This window comes from Leptodactylus fuscus, chromosome 3 (assembly GCF_031893055.1).
Source record: "Leptodactylus fuscus isolate aLepFus1 chromosome 3, aLepFus1.hap2, whole genome shotgun sequence".
Classification (NCBI taxonomy): domain Eukaryota; kingdom Metazoa; phylum Chordata; class Amphibia; order Anura; family Leptodactylidae; genus Leptodactylus; species Leptodactylus fuscus.
In genome coordinates this window covers 164,464,073-164,490,052 of record NC_134267.1, presented here as the reverse complement: position 1 = coordinate 164,490,052, position 25,980 = coordinate 164,464,073, and the positions used below count along the sequence as shown (strand labels likewise).

At 38.6% G+C, this 25,980-nt stretch overlaps 1 protein-coding gene across 7 annotated transcripts in view; it reads right to left on the bottom strand.

The window, feature by feature from the left end:
* MECOM (MDS1 and EVI1 complex locus) overlaps positions 1 to 25,980 on the bottom strand; it is a 38,843-nt gene that overhangs the window by 7,550 nt on the left and 5,313 nt on the right. For 3 of the 7 annotated variants that reach the window (XM_075268689.1, XM_075268692.1, XM_075268695.1), the window contains 7 exons: positions 19,401 to 19,503; positions 18,966 to 19,182; positions 17,498 to 17,645; positions 16,285 to 16,441; positions 10,623 to 11,973; positions 8,935 to 9,058; positions 5,619 to 5,645 (listed from right to left, as the gene is read on the bottom strand). In XM_075268689.1, the coding sequence (XP_075124790.1) occupies positions 5,619 to 5,645; positions 8,935 to 9,058; positions 10,623 to 11,973; positions 16,285 to 16,441; positions 17,498 to 17,645; positions 18,966 to 19,182; positions 19,401 to 19,449 (2,073 nt within the window). In that variant the 5' untranslated portion in view covers positions 19,450 to 19,503. The remainder of the gene's footprint in view (positions 1 to 5,618; positions 5,646 to 8,934; positions 9,059 to 10,622; positions 11,974 to 16,284; positions 16,442 to 17,497; positions 17,646 to 18,965; positions 19,183 to 19,400; positions 19,504 to 25,980) is intronic. The other 4 variants (XM_075268693.1, XM_075268696.1, XM_075268691.1 and 1 more) reach the window with 3 other exon arrangements.

The following is a 25,980-nucleotide window of genomic DNA, read 5'->3' as shown; positions in this document are numbered from 1 at the left end:
TTTTAGTGTAAGATGTAGGTTTCACCTTTCTAGAGACAAGATGACCTTTCTATCCTTTCTTATCCTTTGAAGCAACTTCATTAAATTTGGGTTGTTCAGGTTGGTGAAATGCTTAGGAGATGTCCAGTAACTACAGAAATATCAGACAGATCTAGTGACGCCTTTATTTCTAGGCCTTTGCCCATGACAAGAGATCATAATCTACATCTAGAGAGTCTTTACTGTAAGAGCAGTGTGACGACCATCAACCAAAGGAAGCCATCATGGAGAGTGGAATCAAAGAGTTTAAAAGGGACCTAAATGATAACATTATGGGTATTAGATTTCTGAAGATGCGTTCCAGGGGGTTATCCCGATTTCAATATTAAAAGTCAGAAGGAACATCCTCTGAAATTAGGCAATTTGTATCCACTTCATAGAGACATTTAACAATTATTGGTTGTAATTTATGAAACTTATTTTTTAATATTTCTTTATACAATGTTTCTATGTAAAAATCCAATTTAATATTCAATATATATATGGCGGTCAAAGACCCTTTTGCCCAATTCTTTTGAGAGAGATGGGTGTGGCAGGAATATCTTATAGCCTAACGTATAATAGTGCCTTACACTTATTCAGATATACATTTTATAGCACAGTAACTGCTTTGCAAAGCTTTCATCTAAAGAACACATGAAGTAGAGTAGAGCTTAACTTTGACAGGTAACCTTCTACATGTAACTCAATGATCTATCCCACTGCACATGACAAACAGTTCAATTCTATATTCAGCTCTGCTACATTTGTATCTGGGATATACAATATACTTGTTTTAAATAGTATAAGATACAAGTGTATTGGAGCTCTGTTTCATATTGAGCTACAGATCTTATTGTTTGTACAGTAACTCTACATGGTTTATTGCAAACTATATTTGTTTTCATTTGTGTAAAATTATGATTGACAGATTTCTGCGAATGTTGCAGTAGGGCACTTTGACCCATCAGAGGGGTAACTTGAAGCTTTTCGGTAATGTGTAACAAGTTATCCTCCTACTGTATATAGTCTATAGCACTGGCCTGTTGTGCGACAGAGGGCCCAAGGGCAAGCACGACCTCTGCACCCCTATATCCATACCAATACTGATACTTTATTATAGCGTAGTGAACACTCTGAAATTTGACAGGTTTCAGACAATGCTCCATTTTTGTTTTCGTATATGACACGCTTTGTATTTCCCTGTGACCTCCAGGCTTGTCCTCGTGTTCCATGCCTAGAGATTTTAATGGTAGATACAAATTGCAGTGTACAGAATACCATTCCCAATTTGCTGTGTGTCTTTCAGACAGAGAGCAGGAGGAAAAAAAATCTCCAAGGAAAGTCAAGATGCATTTACTTGTCATGCAACAAATACGAGCGGCCTAGGATGCAGCGAGGGCTGCAGGCTCGCATAGCTTTGATTCATAATCATTCTGCTGCTAAAACGTTTTCCACAGATTCTTATGGACAGCACATTTGTCAACATGAAGGATCTTGACACCTACTGATCACAGGGCAGACAGCTTTGTAATGTTACTGCTGATCTCATCGCAGGTAATTCCATCCCTGCAGAGCAATGCCATTATCTAACTCCAGCATCTGGAGAATTAGCATTTCAGGGAGGTTTTTTTTTAACCCTTCTATTTTTTTATTTATTAAAAATCAATTTTTTATCACATGCAATCTGAATCCTGCAGCTCTTAATCTCGGCGGACAGTTCGGGGTAAGAAATCAATTTCATATTTGCGTAACTGCACGGGGAAAATGTTATGTGAATGATAAATGACCTTTGGCCTTTGGGCTGATTAGCGGTGACAGAAATGCACAAAGGTTATGAAAGCTCATATAATAGTTAGGAATAATAAGTACCTTCCTAAAGATAATAAATATAATTTATTTATATCCCTTTAATATTCGGGTTAGTTCCATTATCTAGCGGTATTAAATCACTTGACATTTTTGTGTGCTGAGATACTTTAGAATCATAGCCCATTTACATGGAAAATGGCAAACAAAGCCTATTACTGTAATATCTATTCATAGCTGCGAGCCATGTTCAGAGCCAATTTATTTTCAATTATTAGCATTTCATATAGAGGTTCAGAGGAACAGACTGTAGTCTTGTCAGCACAGACTGACCTCACATGCACACATGTACCAGACATTCTTTGAGCGTAATTAATAGAATCAACCGGCCGGTCCTTCGAAATATTAAGTTATCATTCCAGGCCGCTAGACGTGGTTGATAATGGTGCGTAGTAAGAGTTAATGCTCAGCTATGCCCCAGGACTGGATCCAATTCCTGCAAAGCTTTGTACACTAAACTAAAATCTGCATTTTAAAACAAAGCTTCTAAGAGTCAGGGTGTTACGTTACAAATTATACGGATAATATATTCCAATCAATATCAACCACTTAGGTAAATTATACCCTGTGACATGTGTATGTCTATACGCTTTATGTACATGACTGAACACACTGTTTACGTACATGGATATTTTTCAGGTTTACAAATATAGAAACTCTGAATACAATTTTCTTTGCAAATGAAGACCATTTGGGTGGAAGTCATTTTACTGGATAATAAAATAGCAATTGTACTGCAAAGCCGATTCCGCTTAAGAGTAATACTTGGCTAAGGTTTGTATGAACGCTGTATGCTGGCTATGTTGGTAAAGAAGTCACATTAAATAAAATTCAGTTATTTGCAGTGTGGTCGGTTTTGGTTGGGTTCCATACCATGGTCGGTGCAGATAGCTGCCTGTTTTATTCATGTAGTAATATAACACATGCCAATCTTAAAGCGACAATCAATGCTCTCCCTTACTAAGGTACATTTTCCATTGTGTACAGGGGTGTAGCTATAGGCAGTACAGCAGTAGCATTTGCTACCGGGCCCAGAACACAGTGGATGCACCAACTATTCTAAGTGGCACACGTTAGGTAAGGACCCATAACAGATTGTGCCCAGTAGCTTCAATTGACGCCTCTGTCTGTGTATGTGTGGTGGTATCTGAGAATAATCTTTCCTCCTGGGTGGATTTAATCTGTACTTTATAATCATTCTTTCCTTGGTGTAGTGGACATTTGCTTTCTATGCAAAGTCCTTGTGATGGAGTAGTGCTTATGTACAGAAGCCATCAGAGGAGGCACAAAGAGCCCAAACCAATGAGAAGATGGAGGAGTGACTCCCTTATAGGCATTATAGCCAAGGTGTAGTATAGATTACAACTTTCTCCTTAAAGAGATGCGCTAAAAAGCAGGCAAGCAGCAACTAAATGACAGGTACACTAAGTATCCACATGTAGGTAATGACTTACATATATATCATCATTGGACTCCTCACTGGGCAGTTATTTTACATGAACCAAGAATATGAGATAAACAAGAATAACCATAAGAATATTTCAAAAACTTGAGAAACTTCCATCTGGATTGGATGGATTAAAGAGTTAGACCAGTTTTCGATAACCATGCTTAGTACCATACTGTATGTTGGCCAGATTTCTGGGACTAAACAACGTGTAGGGTTTGGCCTCATAGCATCTTAGACATCGATGTTGCTAGAACTCCCTGTAGGACTACTATCCCATACTGATAACACACAGTCATCGGTGTAACCTGAGTTGTATCTGGTGGCCAATATAGCAGTGGTCACCAACATGTGGCTTTCCAGCAGTTGCAGACAGTGGTGACCCCTATATGGTTCTCTGGTTGAAGTCACTTCCTTACAGGTTGTAGACTATTGGTGAATTCTCCCAAAGAAACAGGTTCTATGAACTGAAGTCTAACATCTATGGTCTACTGAAAGCACAAGCTTATCTAATCTAAGATGTGCTGTTGTAATTGAAAACAAATTCTTATATCTTACATGTGGTCAGAGAGATGCTGAACTGAAAATGTGAATGGTAGATTTACACGCTGTAGATTTGTTGCAGCAACTAAAGTTCTGTTCCATTCATTAGAATAGGATTGTCCTGGCACATGGATTTCTTAACGCATAAGTTTCTACGTTAAATCTGCCCTATGGCAATACACTCCAATGCCACATAACCAGATTTAAATTTGTATACAAAAGGTTAAACATTTTAACAAGTAAAAATTAAGATATTCTCTAACCATCTTAGCGGTGACAGGCCCACGAATGTGGCAATTTTCTATGGCCTGTCACTTGTCAGAAACCCATCCATGATTTCCTTATTATGGCTGCATTACCCTGCAATGTATGAACTGTCCCCCATCAGCTCTGTATTACAGTATGAGAAAATAACCTGCCCACAAGATCATTATGGCGACAGATAAATCATAAAAATATACAATTTTTTTTTTTTTATTATTATTATCCAACATGTTTAACTTTTGTCTACAAACCTAAATACGGTTATGTTGGTGGGGAAACTCCTTTAAGATGTCTATTTATGTAATAGTTTAGGAAAGTAGAACGGTCCTTTTACTGGATGTGATCATTACTTGATTGACATAACAGGAATATGAGGTTATTTTCTGCTAGGTATGCCAAGCATAGCAGCCAATCACAATAAATCCTCAACCAGAAGAATTTAGATTCAATACTGCACAAATCTACTGGAATAATTTTTGGGACTATGTTTTGAGAAGTTGCTTCCTCCTAATATATTTTAATGGTGGGCTCCAGAGACGCTAGAAATCCAGTTTCCTTTAAATCAGAAATATTAGCAATAAGACCAACATATAACAAGTGATATAAATATTCGGAATGAACACATGAAAACTATTATTATACATAATTTTATTCGTGAGAAACCCTACTTTATATTCATGCTATCAGTAGAGGAAATCTCAGAATCATGATGTCTGCAGCACTGCTTGTTACTTATAAAGCATGTATTTATTGTCATGGTTTATCAAGAAGACGGAGAACGTAATTTATGAGCATTGCAATGTTTGCTAAAGAGTAAAGTTCAGCAGAAGGGTCATTTACTAACCAACAATGATTCATTGCCTCCTTGATTTTTAAGATTATAACATAATAGATATGACTTTTCCATTAGGACATCACCTAAAATTAACTCTGGACAAAGGAAATATCAATAAACCACTGAAATGCTGAATATTTTTAACATGAAAAATTGTCGACTTTTTTTATTCCTCTTGCTTATTCTTAACATTTTAATAGTTTTGCAACTTAATCATAAAAAAAGAAACACATGAAATGTCACCATCATGGTTCTTTCTTCTTAGTGGGAAGGAATTATTAGCAACACCCGACACAAGTAAAAATCATGATGTAAACCGGTGGATATAGGTATAGGTGATGCACGCTGGGCCAAAAAGTGGTGGAGCCTTGTAGTTGCCCAATTTTGCTAATCTTATGGTTAAATAGTATGATGAATTGCATTAAGAACTATACACCGTTTTGTGTTTTTTACATTCTAAATAGCCAAAAATCAATAGTCAATTTCCAATTTCAACTATTATTTTGAAGGGAAAAAAAATAAATAAATAATAATAAATATATATATATATATATATATATATATATATATATATATATATATATATATATATATATATTTTATTAATTTTTTAAAAATCTTTTTAAACAATATAGCACTTACCCAGGTTCTCTGATCCGGCAGTGGGAACTGTTGGAATGAAAAATAAAGATCATTGAGGTTCCAGTCTACAAGTTAGTTATAACAGAGGTCTATAAAATTTGAGCTATGTCAACATTAGTGCAAACGCAAACTAGCAAAACTAGTGCAAATCATGATCACCACCAAAAAAGACTTTTCCGGAGATAACCAACGCTGCAGATAAAATGTTAGCAACAGTGGCAGAGATATAAGAATTGGCAGATAATTATAGCACCTAACGAACAACTTACACCTAAACTATTATATAAGGTTATTTTGTAGCAGCAAGGATTGACACATGCCACTTTGGTTAGGAGTGGATACATAAAGGACGTAAAACTATAAAATGGAAAAAAAAAAAAAAATAATAATGATACTGCTTCTGTCTTGCATATCCAATACTGGCTTTTGCTTAAAAACTGCATCAAAATCTACAATAAAATCCACATTAAGGCTAAGGCCACACATTGCCGAAATGCAGCTTTTTGTTGCAAATTTTGCTCCGTTTTTTTTTTCCTTAAAAGGAATGAGAAATATAGAGCAAGTACTTATACTTTTACCTTTTGCCCCATCCACCCGCAAAAGGTAAACGCAACAAAATCTGCAATGCGTTTCCACAATGTGGGGCCTTAGCCTAAAACTGCAGGTGCGAATCCAGACTAAAGCCATTGTGAAGTGCTGAGATCAAAACATCCTAAAATACAGCCTGCAGTCCTGCCATAAGTCAACCATTCTGTAATAAGTGATTGACATTTAATAATAGATTCAGTGTTTCCCTATACATGGAACGTTTCCCTGTCCCAAAGGATCTTAGATACACTGGCATGAACAACACATAAGAGAGCATCTCACACTACATCATATAAACATAAGCTGTTATTTGTAATCTGGAGATATTTTGGGCTGTGAAACCATTTCCCAGAACCTACATAACAAATCACATGCCAAGTTAAATAATACAGTTTTTAGAGTCTTGCAAAAATACCAATGCGTAAATATATAGGAATGGCAAATATGACAAAATTCCATACAGGAATATGAGGAGCAAATGTGAACCAAACAATGGAACGAGTGGTAAATCTACCCATCTATCTACCCACTTATCTATTGCCATAATATAAGAGGTCTCTTCCTTTTAAGTGACTGCATTCTTGGACTTAACCCAAATACACTTTTAAAACTGTCCTTGCAAGAGCGTTGCAATATCACACTATTAGGCTAATACATTTTCTCCTGGCAAATGAAGCCGAGGCTGATGCATTTACTCCCTGGTGGAGAAAAGCCTCTTTGTTTGGAAGAATGAGTGCACCTGTTTGCAGATGTCAATACATTACACTAATTAGAGAGACGCCATAAGTCACTTTCTCGGTTATTCATGGCCTCCTCGCTTGTGTCTTGTGAATCCATAAAGGTAACATTTGCTGATGAACCACTGCTGATTCAGGCAACTCAGGTTTCAAAACAATCTCATCTATTTCACACTTTGTATTGACTTCTCCGATCCATTAGATGGCCGCACAACTATCAACTGTTTAACTGGAACCAATTTTGAATGGAAGGCAAAGCACTGAAAACATTTCTATATGTTTATTTCTATTCCGATCACTGGCGTTATCAGATTATGTCTGCACACTGCAGTGTTAATACGTAACTTGATAATGGTATTAGAGGGATTGTCCGGTGAGTCTTTATATACACTCACTGGCCACTTTATTAGGTACACCTGTCCAACTGCTCGTTAACACTTAATTTCTAATCAGCCAATCACATGGCGGCAACTCAGTGCATTTATGCATGTAGACATGGTCAAGACAATCTCCTGCAGTTCAAACCGAGCATCAGTATGGGGAAGAAAGGTGATTTGAGTGCCTTTGAACGTGGCATGGTTGTTGGTGCCAGAAGGGCTGGTCTGAGTATTTCAGAAACTGCTGATCTACTGGGATTTTCACGCACAACCATCTCTAGGGTTTACAGAGAATGGTCCGAAAAAGAAAAAACATCCAGTGAGCGGCAGTTCTGTGGGCAGAAATGCGTTGTTGATGCCAGAGGTCAGAGGAGAATGGCCAGACTGGTTCGAGCTGATAGAAAGGCACCAGTGACTCAAATAGCCACCCGTTACAACCAAGGTAGCCAGAAGAGCATCTCTGAACGCACAGTACGTCGAACTTTGAGGCAGATGGGCTACAGCAGCAGAAGACCACACCGGGTGCCACTCCTTTCAGCTAAGAACAGGAAACTGAGGCTACAATTTGCACAAGCTCATCGAAATTGGACAATTGAAGATTGGAAAAACGTTGCCTGGTCTGATGAGTCTCGATTTCTGCTGCGACATTCGGATGGTAGGGTCAGAATTTGGTGTCAACAACATGAAAGCATGGATCCATCCTGCCTTGTATCAACGGTTCAGGCTGGTGGTGGTGGTGTCATGGTGTGGGGAATATTTTCTTGGCACTCTTTGGGCTCCTTGGTACCAATTGAGCATCGTTGCAACGCCAAAGCCTACCTGAGTATTGTTGCTGACCATGTCCATCCCTTTATGACCACAATGTACCCAACATCTGATGGCTACTTTCAGCAGGATAATGCGCCATGTCATAAAGCTGGAATCATCTCAGACTGGTTTCTTGAACATGACAATGCGTTCACTGTACTCCAATGGCCTCCACAGTCACCAGATCTCAATCCAATAGAGCATCTTTGGGATGTGGTGGAACGGGAGATTCGCATCATGGATGTGCAGCCGACAAATCTGCGGCAACTGTGTGATGCCATCATGTCAATATGGACCAAAATCTATGCCACGATGAATTGAGGCAGTTCTGAAGGCAAAAGGGGGTCCAACCCGTTACTAGCATGGTGTACCTAATAAAGTGGCCGGTGAGTGTACTTGTTTCCTATGGTTCTGCACCTAGTTTCTGAGAGGGTTCCAACCCTGGGTCACATGATCAAAACCATCACTCAGTACCCAAACTGCTTCACCTTCTCCCTAATCTCCTGTGTTCACAGGCACCTACTAAGTGTGAAAATCCTCCTAGGTGACCAGGGAACATGGACAGGTTTTTCTCGCACCACCCTTTAAAGTCAGTTTGAAACCCTTATAGGACTGAATAAAAGATTCAACATCTGCAAAACCTAATTTGGTTAGATAATATTCCTTTTATTCCTAGACCTGGTTTTGATTTAACTTTATAAATAAGGAGAATGTTACCAAGTTAACTTTAAATATGGTTCTTTGAGAAACTTGAAGGGCCAATATGGTCTACTTCTGGAGAATACCAAGTTTCAGTTCTGTACATACCTGTGGATGAAATAAAAATCCGGGGGAAGGTCTTAAATATTTTTCTTTGAGAACCTCAAGTGGATCCATTAGTTTTCTCTTTTCTACCCTGCAATTGTCGATATTCAGGTTATCATCAGTCATTCTGATAAATATAGAACAAATGTCTGATCAGGAAAGAAAATACACTTTTTATGCAAAACATAATTTAGTATTACATATGGTCTTTATACATATTACTAATAAGGTACATAAAGGGGTTATGCCATCAATACAAATGACAATATGCAAACTGAATGTACATTGTAGAGTAACTTTGCAAAGTATTGCTGTTTAAAGATATCCTACTAATAAAGTTTGTGGGTTTGGATGTTTAGATGTTTGTTCCTCAATCACATAAAAACAGCTGAACGGATTTTCATGAAATTTGCCACATGCATAGATAGGAACCCCAATTAAAACATAGGCTACTTTTTATCCCGGTAAATGACGTCACTACACAACCGCAGTGAAGGAGTGTAGGTTCACACAATACTAAAGGACCTGTGATGACATCATCACAGGTCCTTCAGCCATTCTAGGATAGGATCATGCTAGGCAGTGGGCGGAGCTATACTATTTTGTGAGTGGAGCTATATAGGATGAAGCTGGACAGTGTGAAAGTTGAAGAAAATGGAGTCTCATGGAAGATCAGGAGACTACAGAACATGCAGGCTGTGTGTGGGCAAGAGTAGTATATCGGGTATAGAGTTTCAGTGAGTACGATGGGGAATATGTTGTTCTGCCTCTGATGGGGAAGTGGGGAGAAATTTGGCACATTTCAGCAACATCCATTCAGCCCTTTGGAACACAGAATCTGCTCAGACGGTCACATAACCAAACCCTTGTAATCACAATTGCCTGATGTAGCAGAGTTTAGGCAGTGCTGTAACACACCTCTATAGGCTCTCCATTTGCAAACATGTACATACAGTTGGGTATCCTATGCATATGCAGCGATGTAGCAGAGCAGAGACACGGGAGCAAACTGATCGAACTGTGGCTAATTTCTACAACATCCGTTCAGCCGTTTCCAACACAGAAGCTGCTCAGACACTGACATAAAAACACCCCTGTGATCCAACTGGCCAGATGTAGCAGAGCTTAAGCACGCTCTAGCACAGCTGAGTACTCTCTCCCTATGCAGAGATGTACATACAACAGAGTATGCTGAGCATATGCTGCGATGTAGCAGAGCCAAGACGCGGGAGCAGGCGGATCATCCACAACAGCAATTGGCTAAATATAAGCAGCTCAGCGCCAACACCAACCCACAGACGAAGTTGCGGGAAGATGCTAGTATTTATATATTTTTGCAGAAATATCATAATTATCTAATTTTAATAGAACCGCCTAGTGTTCAAAGTGTACATGTCTGTACAGGTCATTGTAATAAGGCCCAGTAGAATACAGTACAGCTTCTGCTGTATCCTCAGTAAAAATGCAGTGATATTTAATATAAATATGTTTTCTTTCCATGGTAACATGTGCAATTGTTTTTTTATAAATTTAGTCTGAAATGCAGATTGTTTACTTCTTTGTCATTTGTATTGATAACACAATCCCTTTAAAACAATAGACTGCAGAACCTATAAGTGAATAGGTCTGCGATAGGACTTATTGAACAGACCAGAGGGCAATAAATGTAAATGCAAGTATGAAAAGGATACCTGTAGATAGGATCCATAAAGAAAGGTGCAGGCCTAGCATGCTGCAAACAGTGTTCTGAAGGTTTTGTCTGTTCTACTTCAACATCTTTTTTGTCTCCAAATATATGGTTCTTTCTGGGCTGTTCAGTCTGTTTTGTTGGAGCAGCTCGACTTCTGCTTCCCATACTCAAGTCCAAAGGTTGATCAGGACCAGAAGGTGTTACAGTCAGTGGCTTAGAGGGCACATTTGATACAACTTTTTCTTCCTTACGCTTTGTGGTAAGGTCAAAAGGAGACTCCACAGTCCCCTTTGTAGTTTTCTTTATTTCTTTCGGAGACTCAGGTTCAACTTTTGGCAGAGCTGGTCTTACATCTCTATCAGGAAAGGGATACATGGATTGGGAAAATGCTGGGAAAAAAGGGAGGGGAAACATAGATGGGTAGGGTAAAGATCCACCTTTTTTGTCAGGTAGGCCTACAAGTCCTGTTGAACCAAAGTACTTCTCAGCTATGGATGCAATTGCCTTAATGGAATCATTAACAGCCCCTGAAACTGCAGTCTGTTCCTCCAAGCATGGCGAGAAGACGGAGTGATTGTTAAATTCTCGTTTAGTGTTCAATGCAGCGAGATTTTGCAATGGGCTAACTTTCTCTTTATATATTTTACCATTTTCCTTCAATTTTTCTTTATCACTCTCAATGTCACTTTCAAGATCAGAGCCAGAAGTGGTCTCCAAGTCGCTACCACTCGGTGTGCTGACATCATCCAGGTCGCTGCTCTCTGACTGGTCACTCATTTTGTCAAGAGGCCTTTGGTCAGAATTACTTTCTCCTATAAAATCCATGGATTTGCCATCACCCATAGATTGGTGCTTATTCAGTGCTTTTACAATGTCCTGTGTTGCTGGTAAGATCTGTGGTCGACTCAAATGGGGACTCTTATTTGCCTGTTCAATACATGGAAGTCCTTTCACAGGGGAACCGGCAGGCATTAATGGAGGTCTGTATAGGCTTGAGGGAAACAGACCTGGAAAGCTAAAAGAGAATCCAGGTGCCGTTGGAAAAGTAAGGCCAGCAGCATGCCGGCTAGCACCAAAGTAGTCTGCAAGTCCTGTGCCTGCATGGTTTATGTTGAGCATTGAAGCTTTGTCCAAGGATGGAGTCCCAGGAAGTGAAATTCCTTGACCAAATAATCCACTAGCAGCGAAGTGATTCTTCCCCTCACAAAATCTCCTGTGCTTATTAAGTGATGATGTAGTGCTGAACATTTGTCCACAGTCTTTGCATTTGATCTGAGTCCTGCAGTCTGCATGCATGCGCTTATGTCGACAGAGGTTCGAAAACTGAGTGTAAGACTTATGGCAGACTTCACCTATGTAGAAAAAGAAAGATCCAAAATGTGACATGGTATTAGCAGAACTTACAGATTCTAAACCATAATTCCAACAATAACCTTAATACTGATTTCTAGCCCCCAGTTGTTTTTGTACTTGATACATGGAGTAGGTCATTAGTAAACAAATCGGTGGGGGATCTATCAGCCAGATCTTTCTCTCCTGGTCATATCGTGTACAGTAGCTGCAGGCAATCCAACCAGTCAGTGCAGAATCTGGGTGTCAAAAAAAAAAAAAAAAAAAAAAAAAAAAAAACACACCACACACACACACACACACACACACCAAACCTGGTGAGCCAGAAAACTCCTTTAGGTTAAGGCCCCACGTTGTGGAAAAGCAGCTTTTTTTTGTCGCAGATTCTGTTGCGTTTTTTTGAGCCAAAGCCAGGAGTGGATTGAGCAGAATGGAGAAGTATAAGAACTTCCTATATATTTCCCATTCCTTTTGAAGCCATTGTTGGCTTTGGCTCAAAAAAACGCAACAAAAAAAAGCTGCGATGTGGGGCCACAGCCTTAGGTAAGGCGCCACACTATGAAACGTAGCTTTTTCTGTTGCAGATTTTGCTGTGTTTTTTTTTTTTTTGTTTGTTTGGTTTTGTTTTTTTAGCCAAAGTCAGTAGTGGATTTAACAGAAGGGAAATGTCTAGGAGCTTCCTTTATATTTCCATTATTTTCAATCCTCTCCTGACTTTGGTTTCTTGCAACAATATGTTGATGTGTTTTGATACCTCGCCTGTATAACTTTATGCCAAAATAGTTTTTCTTGCACTTAAGACGTATATGAAATGCAGAATGCTTAATAATACCAGTAACAAAAATAGTTAAATGGGGAAGGAGATGGAGATTTTGAGATGACATTACTGGGTGTCACTAACACAAAAGTTCTTTTTGTACCTGCAAAGGATGTATTATAAGTCATAATGTTCTCATCATTCTCACATCAAAGACATACAAGTATAAACATTGAGCATTCCGAGGCATTTGCAACAATCCTTTAGCAGCACTAGAGACAGGCTGCCCAAACTGACAATAGCTCTATTTTAAGCAGGAGAAGGAAACCAAATTGAATGTATCTCATCCTGCATTGTTGGTTCCCATGAACTGTAATCACGTCCGTGACTTCCACTCACACCAGTGCTAACCTTCCAGCACTTGGAAAACCCTTGTCCTTGACAATCCAGAACACTTGCTGTCATCTTCCAAATATTTACCCTGGCATCACCTCTCCTTATAAATAAACAAAGTATCACAATACTAAGGAATACTAAAAGAGCTACAGCAACATCTGAGATTCTCATCTAGCTGCATAGTAAATGTTAGAGTAAGCTTGGAAATTTATTCTGGAAATATCATTAACAATAATTAATCAGCGCTTCCGTAATTATGCATTTTACAAAAAAACTCAAATCGCGATCTACAATCGCATAATCACAATATATTTTTCTGGGAAAACCAAGGCGCCTGTTTTAAAGGATGGGTCACAAAGAAAAAAAAAAAACAAAAAACACAATAGTCAATTGTTTCCGAATTTATTATGGTCTCACAAAAAAAAAAAAAAAAACAATAAAAAAAATAAGATGATATGAACGGAGATTTATTGGGACCACCTTCATTTGCAAATGATCACTTCTTAGAAGTCTATTTTGTAACATTGACTAATGACACAATACAAGGAAAAGCCTTAATGGTCACTTGCTAATGACAGAACAGTAAAAATGCTATTATTCTAATTAAGAAGATTAAATCCATGGATAGCACTGGGACAGGCAATGCATTATATTACCCTGTGCTGAATGGCCTCACACATTGAACAAGAGAGTCTCTGCATTAATGTGGCCCTTGAGCAGGTTTGAGAAAACAGAACGTCCTTAAGCTGTAATACCCTGTACTTGATATCTGACTTTAAGTAAACCAGATGGGCTAATAGCTTCCATACAGTACCCTTCAACAACAAAAGACACCGTTCTTCTACTACACCACCTACAATTCCCATAGAACATATGAGGATACATCCTACCACCTTTCATCACTTTAGAACAAGTCCTGCAACTTACAAAAAACCCCAAGCTCCAATAAGCATTATCCTATCAACATCTAGCGTGCTCAATTTGTATTTTCTGGGAAGACTGGAACAAGATAGCAGTCAGAATTGCATATTTTCTGCTTATTAAACACATTAAGCAGTGTACTGAATATGCCGGACCAATTATAGCATGTGGTTTCTATTTGGAGGACCTGACCGGTTTGTGACGGCAGTGAGTAATTACCTTTGTGTTGGTGAGCTTTCCCTCAAGTTTGAGTAGAATAGTGTAATAAGAGACAGTTGCCATAAACAGACTGGTGTGCTGTACACTGTGTGTGGCCTGTATCTGGACACAGATAGCAATTTTACATGTAAAATACTTTGGTGCAAGGATATTTCCAAATTGTGTAATTACAGGATTAGGGAACAAAATTGTGTGCCTGTTAGTTTCATCCTGTAATATAGTAACTTCCTAGAAGTTATAGACGGTGTACAGGCAGACTGCTCAGGTCTCAAACTTGCATCCTCCACCCTAACAACTTACCTAAATGGTATGTGCATTTATATATTTTCCTATATAAGCAGTTCAGTAATCAGCAGCGAAACTTTGTACACCCTATATTATAAACCAGAAGAGTACCAGAGTTCTGCTGGGCAATACCGGAGACAGCCAACAATCTTGACAACAAACACATCCATAACAGATTTTCTGAGGTCTAATAATGAAATAGGACCATATGCACCATTTATTCACCAGATATTCAAGATTTAATTAGCTTCATTGACGTGTTTACCTTGACAATGTTTCCTGGAGCATATTTTCTTAGCACTGAACCATTCCTCGGTTCCTCCTACTAGAAATTTATGAATATATTGACAAGTGGGTGTTTCTAGTGGGTAGCGCGTCCATACAAAATCCACACTGTCTGGCTAGTGTCACCAATGTCACATTACACATGCTAAACTCTCATTTGATCATATTTTTATGCAACATAAAAGATGTTCACTATTTTGGCGGCACATCATGTACATAGGGCATTGTAATGGCAAATGAAAACAAGTGCAAACTGCTGGGATGAAGGATTTGTCCAACCCCACAGAGAAGCAATGATCGCTGTATGTCAATACAATGAATAAATGGACAATAGTTGGTAACCAGCATTACTAAGAATGTTTATTCCCAATCATTGGCCTGTGCCGTTGGTCTGTATAATAGGACCCACAGACTGTAGGGACACAATCCTCCGACAAAAGAAAGGGGAACATCCTATTGTCAGGTTATTAATCTGTAATAGTAATAAAAGAGGAACATAAAGTGCCAAGAAAAGATGCTCAGCAATGTTACTCAAAGGGAAAGAGATAATCCTTTAATAGTCCCACATTGGGGAAATTTCAGAATACATTATATAAATTTCGGAATACATTATATGCGATATCAGGCATGTCAGGATAGGCAACAGGTCCTCTTTGAAGAATATGTCCAGTTTTTAGAACTTAGTAGTTTCCACTGTATGGGGTGTATGAGCAGAGACTACCTGATATCACTGACTGAGGATATGAGATATTAGCTTATATTGACAAGGTGCAAAGACGTCTGACACTAATCTAACATTCAAATAGTTTTTGTACCCAACTTAAATCTAGGAGTAGTGAAATAATAGGGATAATCTCTACATTTAAAGAGGTTATAAAATATATGCAGCTTGTAGGTAGAATTCTACCTTAAGGATATGTTCACATACTATACAACACACAACAGAAAGAAAAATCTGGCCACAGTTACCGCCATGGGTCTGCACACTGACTAGCCCCAGGCAATGGGTACAAATGTGTGGCCACTGCCATAGTTTCAGGCACTGGAATTGTGGCAAGACGGCTAGTATACCTGTTTTTTTCAGCAGGTTGAAATAACAAGTGCCAGCCATTGCTTCCCTTTAAAAACTATGGAGGTAGATTGGAGGAGTTTTTCCACACTAAAAGTGCTTTGTGAACATGCCTCAATTGAGAACTTCATATTATAAATGGCTGTAAGTTTGGAGCCCAGCATTGCATGGGCTGTTCTATTGAGCGGGTAACAATACCTCCAGGACAATAACTCCTTAGACTTCTGGTGAGACTTAAAAGCAGTTCCTACAGGATGCTCTATTCACCGTTCACATCATTCATGTCTAATTTGTTGATGTTTAGTTATTAAAAAAAAATTAAAATGGAAAAAACACAAAGCATTAGAAGAGACAAAGAAACATAAAACAAATGTTACTCACATACAAAGGGCTTGACACTGCTGTGAATGTGCTTGTGTTGCTTAAGACCTGATGAGGTTGCAAATGTTTTGCCACACTCGGAACAAGCGTGGGCTCGGGCTCCTACATGCTGGGAGCGAATGTGCCTTTGGAGGTTGCTAGGATCCGTGAAAACCTGCTAGGAAATGAGAACACATTAGTCGATACATGTACACATTAACAAAAAATGGACATTTGCATTCGAGTTCAATACATAATGATGATCTCATTGAGTTGGTAGATAAATAGGAACAAGTTCTAAAAGGAAATTATCCATAAAAGGAAACTATATTTTGTACAATATTAGCCTCCAAGTCACATCATTCTCCAAGTCTCAAGACTTGTGTCACCTGCAGAAGTTCCCAGTTACAAAGGTAGACATGTCATGGTCTAAAAACAATGTGTACTTTCTGCTGTCCAGAACATCCCCAACATCTGACTGTCTGCAGACTGTTTCACCAAATATCACATCAAAGCAGGGTGCACATCTATGTCTTGGCACTACATCTAACATACTTTAAAGTAAACCAATTCTTCTGTACCTGAAAGCTGCAACTTAAGGAATAGCCTGTCCATTCTGATAATGTCTTGTACACAGAAACCTCAAATGTGGCATATGGATACTCAGCAGCAATATAGGAGGTTTCAGAGAACAAAGGAGGCCCCAAAGCAGAAACAAAAAAATAACCCCAGAAGTGCATATTAATGCAAACATTACACCCCTGTGCCAATTCAGTGTCCGCTGATCTATCCCTTACTCTCTAATGTTGCAGAAACCCTACTCAGCTACATACATTACCTACCATGAGGAAGGAGAGTGAAGCCATGCCTAGCAGAGGCTGCCTCAATATAGTATATATGGATTCTTCAACAGAAAATTAAACATTTACACAAGAGTCAGATTGCTACAAAATAGGTATGACCAAACATAAAACCAGCAGATGACACTAAGGTAATATGACATGAGCTATGTATCTATGCTGTAACTTACTTACTTGTGAGACTGTATAAGGAACTATTTCCTTAAGAATTTCCTCCATATTCACATGTCCAACCCCCACAGTAAACCCCTCCATATAAATAAATATGAGACTCATCTGAATACCATATGTGCCAAGAAATAAAATGTCCCTCATCATGTTCCTATAGTAGACTATAGTGTTACTTGCAATGACCAAACACGAATTCACATTACCTTGGAGCAGTTCTCACACTCATAGTGCTTTCCAGTATCATGTGACATTTGATGGCGGATCAAGTTGGACTTCCAGTTAAAGGCTTTAGGGCACTGATCACATTTATATTCTCTCTCCTCTGTGTGAGACTGTAAGTGCTTGTCCAGGCTGAAGAAGAAATGCAGACATACAGCATAAATATAAAAGCCGGTCCCATTCTGAGCATGTTGTAAAAGCATTACATCATGGACATGAGATAAGGAAAGCACGCCAAATGTTTTTATAGGTGCGAGTCTTACAGAATTATTCTGCCTTACACACAGGCATAGCAAAATGATCCCCCAAACTGATACTATGATATAGGATTATATAAGGAGTATAAAGTGATATGCATGGCTTCTATACCACCAGTCAGCTGCTGGATCTGGTTCAATTCATCTGCTAGATTCCAAAACCTAGAAAAATTGTATCCTCCATACCTCAGCATTCATACCCAGAGTCCTCTGCACACATTACAGAAAAGTGAATCAAACTGAACAATTTCAGTATGATCAGTTGGCTATGAAAGTAAAACACAACTTATACACAGAGTAATAAAAGACAAGTCCATATAGTAGGATCCTTACAAACCACAAAGGGACTAACATCCTACTATATGGACACATTTTATCTGAAAGGTGCAAATCAGGTTGTTCTCTTTTTGCAGCAACAACTTTGAGCACTTGGGTTTCCAATTAAATGTTTATTTCATATCTAATGTACAACGGGAACCTCTCGACTTTCTCTCAACAGATTATGTTAGGGGAAGGAAGGATCAGCCATATTGAATTTCAACAGCTGATCTTTCTGGGCAAAAACCGAACACCAGGATCTGGCTTTCTCCCAACTGAAAACACAAATGCACTTGGCTAAAGTGAGAGTGCACAACTATGGGAGGAACGGCTAGAAAAGATGGCCATAACATGCCATTGGACCACTCTGATGATGATGTAATAAATACATTGGTTTTGACTAAGGAACATCTATTTAGCTGACCAGAAGATTATCAGTCTTGGTTAACAATTATCTGTGCTGATAGTTTTACCAGTAATAGCATATGGTCTAAAGAGGAACGTGGTCTGGCCAAATCGGAGTCTAGGGTCTGTCCAGATCTTTTATAAAGGATTCCAGAGCTTTCTGTCTCTGCATTATGCCATTTCTACTACTACGGTTATTGTCAACTGGGTGTTACCATTTTCCTTGTCACAAAGGTGTGTCCATGCACATTCAGCAATGAACGGACAATGTCAGAGTTTGCATGGACACACACCCTATAGGAAACATCCAGATCTTTATTTATACATTACAGAAAAATGATACAATTGAGAACTATAAGAGAATATGTTCCAGAATTGTTATAGAAGAGCAAATCGGGTATTTACTCAGACAGATATGTCAGAAGAGGTGAAAGGGAGAGGTCAGAGACAATCTAATACCAACATGGCTGACCTTTGTATGTCTGGAAACACCTGATCACATTCTTTACACTCATGAGAGTGTTGCATCTCAATGAGGTCATTGTCATCATCCAGATTCTGCTGAAAGTTGTTCTCCACCATTGAAAAGGCTGAATGGGGTGTACCACAGGGAAACTTCTGGTGGTCCTTCAGTTCCACATTGGATTCAAACAGCTGATCACACTCCTCGCAGCGATACTGACACTCCTCTGTTTAATAAAGCAAGAAGATATTGCAAGCTCATATAATACCAAGGACACAAAACAGCAGATCCAACTATATAAAATAAAGCAGAATGACCAAAAGGTGAAGAGAAAAAATGAGCCTCTTGCATTGAAGAAAGTATTCTATGACTTAACAAAACTGCTTTCAGCCTCTTGGTCACACCATGTGGGCATTAGACAATGGGGAATAGTATGGAGCTTACCATGGATGTCAGGAGCCATTGTTACATGAGTATAATCTTCACTCTTCATGAACAATAAGAGCTCTTCGCCTGGCTCAATGTCAGCTACAACTCTGTAGAATATCTGTAGAAAGAGACTGTATAATCAGTGCTGGTGCTAAAAACCGCATGTCATTATGTGAGCGCTCAATGCCTAAGAAAATGTTTACCTTTACAAATGGGACCATAACTAACCATACTATGCCGTAAAAGGTGATTAGCCAATCTCACTCCCCGCTGGGTTACACATCCTAAATACAGAAAACATGGCAAGACAATCCAAAGCATGAGAAATAAATTACAGCTGATTGTCTGCCCAGAAGAAAGGGAAAAAAATAAGACTTGTCCAACCAGCTAGAAAGGAGTTTCTGCATTTCAGATAATGCCTGGGCAGGATTTACATTTTAGGTTACCCTGGGTCATTACAGGCACTGCACCTACCACAGAACTCCACTCAGCGCTATAGTCCTTGATATATCTGTCATGAACACAGGGACAAGCTAGAACTTCTCCACCAAGCCTGTTCTAATACCAGTGCAGGTATGTATAGACAACTGTGGGTCATTTATGGAAACTTAAAGGCAACGCTCCAGGCAATAAAATTACAGACTTTTTGTGGGATTCAGGGTAGACTTCTTTCACATCTGCATCAGAATCATCATTCAGAATCTCCTTCACAGAAAAAAAAAAAAAAAAACAGAACCCAAAAGAGCAGGTTATAAATGAATGGGGTAGACAGGGGTATTAGCCATAAGGCAGAGCACTGCGGCTACCGCTATAAATGGAAGCCACAGTGCAAGTGTGAACATATGCTTAGACAAATAAGTAAACAGCTCCTTCATATGTACTTTAGGCAACATCTCCAAGTACAGGTATGAAACAATAGAAAATATACAACAAGATGACTAGTCCATAGTCCATACAGAGTCTAGTAAGTACATCCATCCATTTTAACTTGATTATAAACATAATCCAGGATCTAGCTGGTGTTTTTTGTTACCCTAGGAATGCGACAGCAAGGCCCAGTGTCTCCCCTGCATATCATTGGCCATAGGGTTGGGATATCAAGATCCACTGTCTATCATAGGGCTGACACAACAAGGTCCAGAGCCACCTCTGCATTTCTGATGTCACAGGGGCAAGACAACAAGACTCAGTGTCCCTTGCATTTCTGATGACTCAAGAATGAGACAGCAAACCTTATTAACCCTTTACTAGTCCACTACCCTCAGGATGTGACAATAGAATCTCCTGCTTTGGTGATACGGAGGCAGAGCCCACAGTCTCTACTATACTGCCTTCATACAAACTAGAAAATGAAAAGATGGTCCACAGTTTCCCCTTCCTAAAGGATAAGGCTTGAGGCTCTGGGATTACCAGTACCATGCTATTACCACAGACATAAACTAGGAGATCAGAATTATAGACAAAGATATCTCCTTCAGCTGTATTTGAGAAACCAAACACATACTTTTCAACATCTAGCTACAAGTTACTACTATACCGTCTTAACAGCAAAAGTGTAGTTTGCGTGTAACTCCAGTAGATGGCTCTAAAAGCTAGCTGTGCATGGCCATTCATGAATAATCCATGATAAAGTTATTCTAGCAGCAGGAAGATAGACAGATGGCTTGATTTTTGTAGTGACAACTAAAATTTTTGTTCTCTTTTGTGTTTACACCACCATTTAGAAAACTTTATACATCATAAATTCACACGCCATATTAAATATATGGCTAGTTGCAATTTAAAAGAAAGCCAAAGAGGGAGAGCAAACATTTTATTGAAATTATTGAAGCCCGCTTTTGTCACCACCATAGAGGTTGGTGAACATAAACGCATTTCTCTCAATGTCAAGTTTTTGTGGATTTCTAAACCATTTTAATTTACTTTTACATCAGCTATTTAAAAAAAAAAAATTGTCCAAAATAGATTTCAGCTTTTTATGCATATAGGGAAGCAAGTTTGAGCCCGCACTAGGGACAGAGACTGGTGTCAATCTTGATACAGCAGAAACAATAAAAACTAATGCATAGTATATCAATATTATAAAGATAAGTATCTATATATTATACTACTTGTAGAAAGAAAATGGAAGTGGTATAAAGTGTATAATTCTAAGATAACCCTCAGTACTATACCAAAGTGAATAACTTACACTTTGTATCATGATATAATGCCTTACGCTTGGATTCTTATTACATGGACATCCTATAGTTATGTACGTCTAGATTGAATGAAAAAGGGCTCTAATTTTAACCAAGAAAATGCTAATGGATGTCACCAAGAAGAAGGTTCACACTGGAAGTGTACTTCCCTTTAGGAACAATGAACTTCTCTCAGCACTTAGCATCACCTCTCTTGGCAGCCCTCGCAGGTTCAGCTTATTGGCTTCCTTTCCAGCAGCATGTTGACATTTGAATTGTGACATATTAGAACTTTGCATTGGCTTCTCGGAAACAGGCAGGTTCAGAAGACAATACTCCCCAAGACAGTTAAGTTTTGCAATACTCCCTTTCCCTGCGATTGTAAACATGATCGTCTCAAGTACTTCTAAACCACTTTTAAAGAAAAACTTTGACTCCTGGTGATACTTGCATGGTGGCTAGTGTAACACACATGCTTCATAGACATGGAGCAGTGCTGCTTTTATAGCTTGCCACAACTTAACCTAGTATAAAGAGCTGCAGGTAAATTTATATCATCTTGACATTAGGAAGTATCACTGAAGATAGAATTTCATCACCATTGACTCTCCAAACTGAATCAATCTGATGTGAATTGATTCTAATACCTATTGTATATAATTTGGGCCCAGGTACCAGATTCTCATGTATACTGACTTTAGTGTATTAAAATTTATTCCACTACAGAAGTTATGTTTACAGGGGAACTGCGACATGTTTATAGATGAAGGACAAGACAAGTGACATCTTGCGCCATATATTTCCTTTTTGTTACACTTTTATGAACTTTCCCACTCTCTATGACTTAAATGTATTAACTCATATTTTACAAAAAATCATGTATATTTTGACTATGTTCACATTTCAAAAAGATAACTGACTCAGCGACACAATGCTATATATAGGGGATACAATACGTACAGATAGTACTGTACAAATTTTTATGTATAGCAACATCCACTTTATAATATTTGTTACAGATGTAACATGCTCTGGAAGAGAAGTCTCTAGGATGGTAGTTTTAAAGCGATTTCAGGTTTCTTCTTCCGACACCTTAAGACAACTGCACTGTCTTGAAAGCCTACTCTTCGGGATCACTTTATAAACTCTGTCACTTTGACACCAAACATTACAAACATCACCGTTTTCTTATTCTTTACCATTAATCTACAATTAGCACATTCATTAAAATAATCAGGATGTTATCTTCAGAAACACATAAGCAGAGCTCAGTGCCAGTGAATTGCATAACCCTTGATCTTGTAAGCAGATAGCTTAAACAGATCTCACTACAGATATTTAGTTATCTGGCTCCTTATGAAATTGGCTCTAGAATTATGTGCCTGCACTTGAGATAGGAATAATAGATTGTGAACCCCTCTGGAGACTGCTTCCGATATGAATGTATTCTTCTAGGACTGTGATCGGCCTATACAATGCGAACAAAAAAATTAAATAAATTTGTCTTAAATATTGTCCGCATTCCAATAACAAAAACTTCTAAATTGTAACAATTTTCTACAGCCTACCACTACATCCTGCGCCATTTGATACAGCGGCCTCTCGAACTTAATTTACACTTTGCAATTAAACAAATGTAAAAATCATTTGGCGGCACTTGCTGACATGTTAAACGGCTGGCACCCCAGTGATGTCATAACCAACTCTCTGCAATGGGAGGGTCCGGTATAGTAAACTTTAATTTCTACATGCTGCTGTAATGTTTGTCGGGTGTCATATTCGCCTGGCTGTTTGGGAAAGGAAGAAATGCTCTCCTCGAAGACATAAATTAAGTGCTGTTCTCCAGAAGGCCAGCGACATAAGAGCAAAAGTGTTTAAAAAGCAGCAGTACACGAGTGGTGAACTTCATGCTTCATAAATTATATTCACATAAATACATTTTTATGCTGCCCTATTACACATAATGTTATTTATTATTCAATGCTGGTAAAATAACCTTTGGACTGCCAATAGGAACCTCTCCAGCCATTTCTGTCACCGACGTGTTTTAGGAAGCGACAACTACACGTGTTTTTTTTTTCTTTAAATAAATATTCAGATTGCATTCCAAAACATACAACCTAGAAATTTACCGCCTTAGAAATGTGAACTCTCACCTATCAGATTAAATCCCACATTTGTACAACCCTAGACTGAAAAGAAAAATCATTACTTAGAAAAGGACACTGGAAAGGCCAAAATGATTCCCCTTTGAAATAGGTGATGCAGGTCCTGATGTTCAGTGTTAAATCTTCACTGTCGGCCACATACAGGTCATTTCATTTAGGATTAATAGACTCCATTTGCCATCTCTAAAAATGACTGAAGTGTGAATTATGGATGACCTTTGGCCTATGCAGGAAGTTGTAATAATTGAACTAATAAAGGAAAATTTTCCTCTCTGTGTTGCAGCAGGCGGCTCCTGGAAGTCGTCTTTGAAGGAAAATGTTGATTTTTTCCATGCTTCAGTGAAAAGCATTGCATGCTCCTTGTACGATACACTATTATTTATGGACCATAAAATAAGCCCGAGTAGAAGTGCATTGTAAAGCAGACTTAAAGAACAAACTGCAATGAGCATGCAACCTATGTCACACTATGGGACACCTCAGGCTCTGGAACAAAACCTACATCCTAGTGCATCACAGCAGGATTTTATCTGTCCCAAGACACATAGAAATATGCGCTAGTGTTTGCCTTTTTACCCTGCTACGACATCCAAGATTCCTGTTGTGAAACAGATGACCATTAAGCTCCAGCAACTATACGCTATATAAAAATAGCTGCATCCTCCAGCAGAGAATTGGCCGCTGTGAAACATTCAGTATCCACTGGTGAAAGGGTCATGCACTTGTGCAAGCATGGTGAACAGTAATATATATTATTAGAGGGACGGTAAATGGCCTGTCATACCATATATCAACATGCACAGTCATGTCCGTTCTTCAGTCTACAGATAATACTGTTAAAAAGATTTTTTTTTTTTAAGTTTATTTCATTGTATCTCTTTACGGAGACAAAAAAGATAATATTTACAGAAAATTATTTTGAGCAAAACTTATGCAAAAATCTTAAAAACTGATTTTTTAAAATAAATTAAGACTGATTGAACACTGTTAATTGGTAACAATAGCGGTTACGGTTCTCTTGAAAGTTATTCGAACTGTGCTGGAACTAGTAGTTCTACAAAAGCCAAAAATGGCCAACTTTGAAAACAATTTTCAGTAATTAAATGACGGAGTTGCAGCAGATCCAATAAAATTATTATATAAAAAAAATGACTACATCAATGGGCGGTTGTAGACATAACATACACATCCAATAAAGCCACAGGTATAGGAAGGAATATGTCCTACCAAATTTCTCTGACCATATGCAACATGTAGCTAAGTCCTGTGTGCAAATAATAGAGTTCCTGTATGCGAAGTTAATTTGTTTGCCTTGGGGTAAAACTTTTTTTTTTGGAAGTTTCAGGATGTTTTATCCATCAAAACAAACCTTGTTCTGTATCGTAAGGAATCCACTATTAAAATCCCCCACAAGCATAAGAGATTGTAGACAACATCTTTATTGTTTTACAGATTCAGAACGAGGGGTTTTGCTGCACTAGGACCCCGATTTATTATACGTGTATTGCTCTCCAGGTAATTGTTAGGGTTTTAGAGAGTGATCATTGATATAAAAGTGAAACAACAGAACCCAGGTCATCGTAGTGTTAACAACGCAGAAACAGAACTGTTAAAAGTGGGAAACAGAAAGGTGAGAGAAGTCGAGATTTAATGCAGGGCCTTGTGAAAAACTGCACCGTGCGACCTGCAATAAATGCAGAGCAGCTCTGTGCGAGGGATGAAGTGGGACAACCATACACACATATGGTGCTACTACATGGAAGGCAATTTGCGGCAGGTTGAGTTTACAAATAAAGATGTCAGGAGCAGCGAAGTGAACATAAGCAGGGGGTGTTTTTCTATGGCCACAATCTTAACAAGATGCATAAGAGGAGTGGTTTGCAAGAGACTCAAATATTTTCCCAGTCCAATAATTAAAATGGAAATTAGCAGGGAGACTTCTTTCCAGCCAGAGAGGCCTACAATTTGCATAGCGATGTTGGCATGTGCTTTTGTATATAAAGTTTTATTGTACGGGACCAAAAGCATGTGCTGCTTCAGAGAGGATAGGCTAATGCTTATTGACTTTTATTTCTCAGACGCAACAAGGCCCAAAATAAATGTACACAATGAGGTTTATGACACAGCAGAATGTACACATACAGACAGAACAGTAGTTACATGGCCCTTTTATGTCATAACTGCTGCAGGACTAGCTAGTGGCGTGAAAGGGGTTAAGGTCAAATATCAAACAGACAGATGAATCGG